Source organism: Littorina saxatilis, linkage group LG4 (genome assembly GCF_037325665.1).
Source record: "Littorina saxatilis isolate snail1 linkage group LG4, US_GU_Lsax_2.0, whole genome shotgun sequence".
Lineage (NCBI taxonomy): Eukaryota > Metazoa > Mollusca > Gastropoda > Littorinimorpha > Littorinidae > Littorina > Littorina saxatilis.
Genome location: NC_090248.1, coordinates 41,242,162 through 41,249,661, shown reverse-complemented (window position 1 = coordinate 41,249,661; position 7,500 = coordinate 41,242,162). Strand labels below are relative to the sequence as shown.

The window sequence follows — 7,500 nt, the reverse complement described above, 5'->3', positions numbered from 1 at the left end:
CACTTCGACTGTCAGTGTCACGAACTTGTAGCCTATGTGTTAAATGTTATCAATAATTATTGAGCACACGCGGAATTTGTGCGTGAATCAGTGAGTCCTTTTGATGCTTGGTAGTCATGCATTTATTGTTGTTAACTGGATGTGCGTGTTGTCTAAGGCTAATGTCAGACGGAGCTCGCAAAACACGAAACAAAAGCCGAACAAAAGCAAAACAACACACAAAAGCACCATGTTTTGCTTTTGTTCGGCTTTTGTTTCGTGTTTTGCGAGCTCCATCTGACATTAGCCTAAGAGCAGTTTCACATTACCAGTTCATGGCTCTTTAATGTTACTTCAGGTGTTTTACTTTACATTGTTTACCAACTTTGTTAAACTGCTATTGTTTGTATATGTTTTAGATAAATAAAACCCAAAATGTATCAACTGCGTCTGTTGAAGTGTGTGTGATTATCTGTAAAACAAGTCATTCATCAAGCTTCAGATTTCATCATGTCTTTATTCTTTGAATACATATATAATTATATAATACACTGCATTGTCGTCCTCGGCAAATATTTCAGCCAACTGTGAATAAAAAACAAAATGTAATCACACACAGGTAATAAATATTTTTCCCTTAAAAACATAAAAAGCATAGATACACACCACACAAACCCTATTTATAATTTCATGTACATAAATAGTGCACTCCTTACAACACACGCTCACACCTGGTTGGTTTGCGTTCAACTTCTCAGACATATTCAGGCATGAAAATTCTCAGTATTTTCCGTATTTTCCGTATTTTTGAAAAAAATAAACCGTATTTTTTTTATTTTCCGTATTTTTCCTTTTTTTAAAATTTTTATTTTTTTTTTTATTTTTTATTTTTATTTTTTTTCCTAGTCATAGTTATAGTAAAATAGTTTTGGGGCCATGTTTGAATCCAATTTTAAGGCTCAGATAGCCCCAGATTGCACCAAATTGCACCCTTGAAAAAAACAATTTCCGGGGGGGCATGCCCCCGGACCTCCCTAGAAGTCTTGGCGCTTTGCGCCTGCGAAACTTGGCGCTATGCGCCTGCGAACTTGGCGCTACGCGCCTTCGAATTTTGTTTTCAGTATTTTTTTTTTTCAGTTTTCATGCCTGATATTTTAACTGGATACAAAAATTTGGAGTACAAACCAGCATCAGTTTTCATGCATACTAGTTTTATAATTTCTGTCTTCCATGCATTGGGAATGTAAGCATCAATGAGTGACATACACAGAGTCAATGACTGAGATTTATAGTGACACTAGAGACTACAGTCATACTGAGACACGGCAGTCCTTCTTACAGCTCATGTGCCTGTTACTGTTTCACACAGACAAGAGCAAAATGCACTAATGATTGAAGGAAGTATGTTGTACAACAACATTCTTTTACACTTTTATGTACATGAACAAATAATACCCATCTGATTAACTAGACGAGAAAGTCACTCTGTCAAGTTGCACAAAATCTTGTCATTTTCTAAAAGAAAGAGTAACACGTAGGCGCTGCTCCCAAGCTCTTTTCAGTTGCTTGTTTGTTGGAAGTTTATATAGCCTGACAACTCTTCCTTCAATAATTTTTCCACGATAGTTATGGCAAATGACACAGTACTGCTTTCCACTACCAAACACTCTGAGCGAGCTTTCTTTCAGTGCAGACGCCATGATGTAGAAGATACCGGAACTAACCCAGCGTTTCTCCTTCGTTGAAGAGCATGGAAAGATAACTCGTACTTGACTAGAAGTGAGAAAGAGCTATACATGTACTTGTTCATGAGTATGTGTTTTAAACTAATTGAATGCGTGTAGCCTGTAAGCAGTGTTATAAAACTGTCAAGAATAGCGTATGGGGGATTAAATATCGATAAAGTTACATGGTTAGCATATTGTTTAAGAATTCCAGAGCGTATCATGGTGATAAAGAATGTTGTTCAGATCATCACAAGTGTTCATAGATTGCATGGTGAGAATGTTTAGAATTCCCGAGTATGTCATAATTATTGCCCTGATATAGTTAGAATGTTTTTAAATGTTAATATAAATTATACATGATTTAATTGTTGTTGTGTGTTTTTTCTGAGAATTTCTGAACATTTGATCAAGAATAGTATATCAATTATTGAGCATATTATCAAAATCAAGAAGAAACAAGCAAGATAAGATAACTTATTTGAAACGTTTAATGAAATACAAAAATAAAATGTTAACATTTCATTTGAATTTTTTTCAGATGTAAAAAGAGGAGATTTGGGGTGTCCAGATCGTCGTTCACACTACCAGCACATGGGTGAACATTCAACTGGAGGTTATAGAGTCTGCTGTCCCCATCAGCACGGGCGTCTTCAACACCTATATTCTACTGCCTGCCTGTTGAAAATAGCTATATGAAGAAAGAAGGCGCAGAAAGCAGAGCTATCCAGAGTTTCACTGTGCATCTCTCAACTGCAACCACACAGGGATTTGAAACTATCATACCACGTTAAAAGACTGCAACCATCGTTTTGTACCCATTTCAAATACATCATTAGAAGCACAGTTTGATCATCCACAACGAAACTTCAATAAAACAACACAAATAAATCACCAGCACACGCGTTAGGGCACCTAATTACCAAACAATTCAACAAGCCCAAGTTATCTGAATTTATCACAACACACGCTTTTGGGCATCCGATCAGACGGCATTCAAGTATTTGCATCAGCCGTGTGGATTTCTTGGCGACAAACACTCGACAAATCCTCATGTACACAAACGAGAAAACGAGAGGCGAAGCAGAGTGGGCAGCAAATGCTCCAGAACTTCAGCGCGATGGGAAAATAGCCTATGATTGATGAACTGCAACAGTTGGCACACCGAACAACGTCTAATGACCTCTGATTCCTCATTCAAAACACGCTGGAGCTTGGCAAAAGAGAACAGCATCATCGCTTGAATACGGTGCTGAGAGAGAGAGAAAGAGAGAGTGTGTTGTTTCTTGTTTTGTGAGTTGATGTGGTAAATTCTCTGCAGTCTGGAAGCAGCGCCTCAGTGTTTGTTTCACTAGTAGGTCTTTGGCTTTGCTGGAAAATAGCAGCCACGAGCAAAGTTGGTGGGCAGTTGTGCTTTCAGTACCAGAAGAGTGTCTTTACTGTGATTCAATGTGAGTAAAAGCTGGGTTAAAAGTACTCTGTGTAGCATCTTCGCAAGAACTTCAACAAGGCCAGTAGCACTGATTCAAACGTGGTTACCTCAACAACGATGCTTCGGGATACCTCTCCAAGCTTCTCAGGGTTGTACTTTCATTACTGTTGAAAATACTCAGTAACAACGGCAACGAAACTGGACGAAGTGCATGCACACTGTTCGGCGACCAACACAGAGCTAACACAGTCGCGTTATCCGTAATACTAGACATTCTAAACGTCTTTCGTGCAGTTTTCACAAGAGAGAGTAATTAGCTCTACTGCGAAGTGCAGCTGCCCCACTGTATAAGCGCTTCGGACTGCTACTGTCGAGACGATCTCAGTGCGGTGTCAAGAGGAGAAAGTTAAACACAGGAGAAAGTTAACAGCAGGAGAAAGTTAACCACAAGAGAAAGTTAACCACAAGAGAAAGTTAACCACAAGAGAAGGTTAACCACAGGAGAACGTTAACCACACGAGAAAGTTTCCCACAGGAGAAGGTTAACCACAGGAGAAAGCGAACCACAGGAGAAGGATAACCACAAGAGAAAGTGAACCACGATAGGAAGCTAAACACAAGAATAAGTTAAAGATTCACAAAGGTTCACCATTTCCAACAATAACAAACAATGACTTCGTGATCGCACTGAGCACAGAGAGCTCTACCCTTCTAGCTATGCATCACCCAACATGGCGGTGGCACTGCTCAACCAGGCTCCCTACCGGCGGACCTTCTCCAGCCGAGAACGACTCAACACGGAGGAAGCCAACGAGCTGTGGAGTCACCACTACGGAGAAGGCTCCAAGCGAACACCCCGACCTCACCCGGGATGCCGTTCGAAAAATGGAGACCTGTTGCCTCTGCGGCATCAGTGCGCCTTGGACACATGCGACCGCTTAGTCATTAACGTCGCTGGTAAGTACTTTGAATCGTGGAGGACTATCATAGAGAGGCACCCGGATACTTTGTTAGGTGACCCTATCAAGAGACAGAAGTTCTTCGACAAGAAGAAGAATGAGTACTTCTTCGACAGACACAGACCCACCTTCGAGGCCATTTTCCAGTACTACATGTACGGGGGTCGGTTGAAACGACCGCCCACGGTCCCGGACGACATTTTCTTGTCCGAGATGGAATTCTTCGAGATCGAGCAGGACGTGGTAGAGGAGTACCGCAGAGACGAAGGCTACGTCGCCGAGAAGATCGTGCTGCCTGAAAAAGGCTTTCAGCGGAAGATTTGGATGACGATGGAGTACCCAGAGACTTCTATGGTCGCCTACATCATCGCTATAGTGTCTGTGATATTCACGGTGGTGTCCATCGCTCTCTTCTGCGTGGAGACCTTACCGCAGTTCAACAGCACGCACTGCGTGGAAGGGCAGCAGCCCGACTTCGGCGAGACTTTCTTCGTGCTGGAGACGATCTGCACGGCCTTCTTCACTCTGGAGGTGCTCATACGCCTTGCCGTGTGTCCCAGCAAGAAGAAGTTTTTCACGGACTTCAAGAACCTCGTGGACATCACCGCCGTGGTTCCGTACTACGTCACGCTGTTCAACACGCTGTCGGACCCCACCTGCGCCAACTCCAAGTCCAGTGCCTCGCTGGCCTTCCTCAGGGTCATCCGCCTGGTCCGGGTCTTCAAGCTGACTAAGCATTCCGCGGGCCTGCAGGTCCTCATCCTCACGTTCAAGGCGAGCTTCGGAGGCCTCTGCCTCTTCCTCGTGGCCCTCGGCGTCTGCATTCTCGTCTTCTCCTCGGCTGTGTACTTTGCGGAGGTGGGCATACCGGGCTCCCAGATCAACTCTATACCGGAAGGGTTCTGGTGGGCCATCATTACTATGACTACGGTAGGGTACGGTGACGTGGTTCCGGTGGGACCGCTGGGCAAGCTGATAGGGATGTCGTGTGCTCTGGCCGGGGTGCTAACCCTTGCTATTCCGGTCCCCATTATCACGGAGAATTTTAACAAATTCTACGCGCACAAAACAGGCCGAGGGAGACTTTAGCAGGAGTATGCTGTGGTGGTGTTTGTGGAAGTTGGTTTATTCTTTACTTAGGTGTGTGATCTGTCTTGTGTTCGTGCACTACTACGTCTCTTGATAATTTATTATTAATATCCTCACCTTTTTCTCTTCTTCACGTTGGAAAGTGCTGCTGACGACAGCATTGCTGCAGTTTTTTTCACTCACACACACTTCTGCTAATACAGCATTTTAAGGAGTAAGAGAACCAGAGGGTTTACTGTGCGGGTAATGATACCATTCCACGTCAGATAAAAGAGAGAATTCCAAAGCAAAATGTGATAGTTGTGTCGGATTTGAATCCGAAACAGACATTCCACAAAACGGAAATCTACTGATATGGAACAAATGCATCAGCATTCGACGTAAGTGAATGTGTAATAGTGAAACCCTTTTAACAAGCCAGTGTGAAAGGACTGTGCAGGGAGTGTTCTGACACGTTCGTTCAGATGCAGTTGTAGATTTTTTCCACGTTTGATGTTACTGAGTGCACAACTTTTTCAGCTATGATTTAACCGCTGTTGTGAATCTTTTCGTGTTGAAACATCGAAATTAGTCCTTAGGTGGTGAGAGTGAAAAACGTGTTTCAAGGTTTATTCTCAGGACAAATACACTTGTGCAATGGGTGTGCATTTGGCACAATGTAGCAGCAGATTCATTCTCACTGTGTGAATGTAAAAATGGCTACTCGAAAGTCTGTAAATAGTTTTTTTGAATTGACAATTTCTTTTTCCTAAATTGCGGTTACCTTTTTCTTTAAGGAATTCTCTAGGATCATCAACACATCTGTGATTTTCTCTGCAACAATAATGTGTGCGTCTTAAATATATATATGCATGTTTGTTTTTCTTCTTGAGTGCGAATCTTCTTGCAGTAGGAAATAGAGTGCTTCTTTCGATCAAATTGTGAGTAGTTCATTCAGATTACGATGGAAACCATACCGGCCTGTGTTCTGTTGAGCTAGGACAACAGGGTACCAGAACTCAGAACCATTACAGTGATGACCTGGTTTTTTTTTACCACATTATAGTAAACAAAACATCACTCCTTCGACAGTCAACAATGCCTACACCAAAAGTAAAACCATAAATGACAAAAATGATCCCTTATACGAACATGTTAGAAGTTTTAAACAAACAAACAAAACGTATTCCAGGAAATATGAGTTCAAGTTTACGAGTTGTGTTTTTGAGAGGAAAACATATTGGAACGAGGAGGCGGGGGTGTGGGCGACAGTTATAAAGATATAGCCAAGTTAGAGAAAGGAAGAAGTGAAAAGCATGAAGAATATGTCTTTACAATACAGTTTCATGTCTGAGTTTCAAAAGAAAACTTTTGGAGAGGTTTTTTGTTGTTGTTTGTTTTGGGGGGGGGTGTAGTTTTATGTGTGGTTTTAAAAGTTCTACGTGGGAGAGTATGGTGATCCAGATGATGTGGTTGGAGTAAGGGATGGCTAGATCAAAGTTCAAAAAGAAGAAATAATGCAACAAGAAGGATGAACTGCAACGTTCATGCCTTGCCCACAGGCACTGCCAAACTGGAGATATCTGCAGATTGTAGGTTTTATTTTAAAGAAGAAATACTGGAACAAGATCTTCATGAACAGCTACTTTCATGCTAACATTCCAAACATGTCCAAACATAAGATTACTGCAGATTAAAGTTTATTGTCGAACGTGTAGAAAACCCAACCACAAGAGACGACCGGAACAAATGTAGACAACAAAAGACTGCAAGGAATGCAGTTTCTTAGAAAATTGCGTTTAGACAAATGCAGACGTCTGCAAGATATTCAATGGTCCAAAACTTTGAGTAAATATGAATAGCCATTGAGCACGACTTGAAATATCTATGCAATATTTCGCAAGAAGAAGGCTAAAAATAATAGCAGAAAACGGCGAGGAACATTGAAGTATCAATACAATACTTTGCAATAAGTACACGTACTGTCAGATGATGTGCACGTCAATATATAGAAGGACAGGCTGTCATGTCACGGAAAAAGAGTGTCCACAATTGAGAATGATGGCTATATTCAGAGTGAACATCAACGCAGAACTTGGAGGATTGTAACTCGAATTTCCAAAGAAAACAATCTCAAAGAGTAGCATTTGATGAGGGTGATACAGGACGTGAGGAACTTGGATTTAACTGGAATTTCAAGAAGACAAAAATGAGAGAGTGGGGGGGGGGGGGTAGTAATATGTGGTAATCGATGGAGAGCACGTCTGCAGAAAAGAGATCCTGGGCGAGAAGAACAGTGAGCATACGGAAGATGAAAAGGAAAAGATGAAGATGGAGC

General features: G+C 41.8%; 1 protein-coding gene across 1 annotated transcript in view; it reads left to right on the top strand.

Annotated features, from left to right (window-relative positions):
• Window positions 1-7,500, top strand: part of LOC138964753 (potassium voltage-gated channel protein Shaker-like) — a 116,163-nt gene that overhangs the window by 49,146 nt on the left and 59,517 nt on the right. The window contains exon 2 of the mRNA XM_070336795.1: window positions 2,245-7,500. This exon is cut by the window's right edge and continues 233 nt beyond it. Within this exon, the coding sequence (XP_070192896.1) occupies window positions 3,867-5,183 (1,317 nt within the window). The 5' untranslated portion in view covers window positions 2,245-3,866 and the 3' untranslated portion in view covers window positions 5,184-7,500. The remainder of the gene's footprint in view (window positions 1-2,244) is intronic.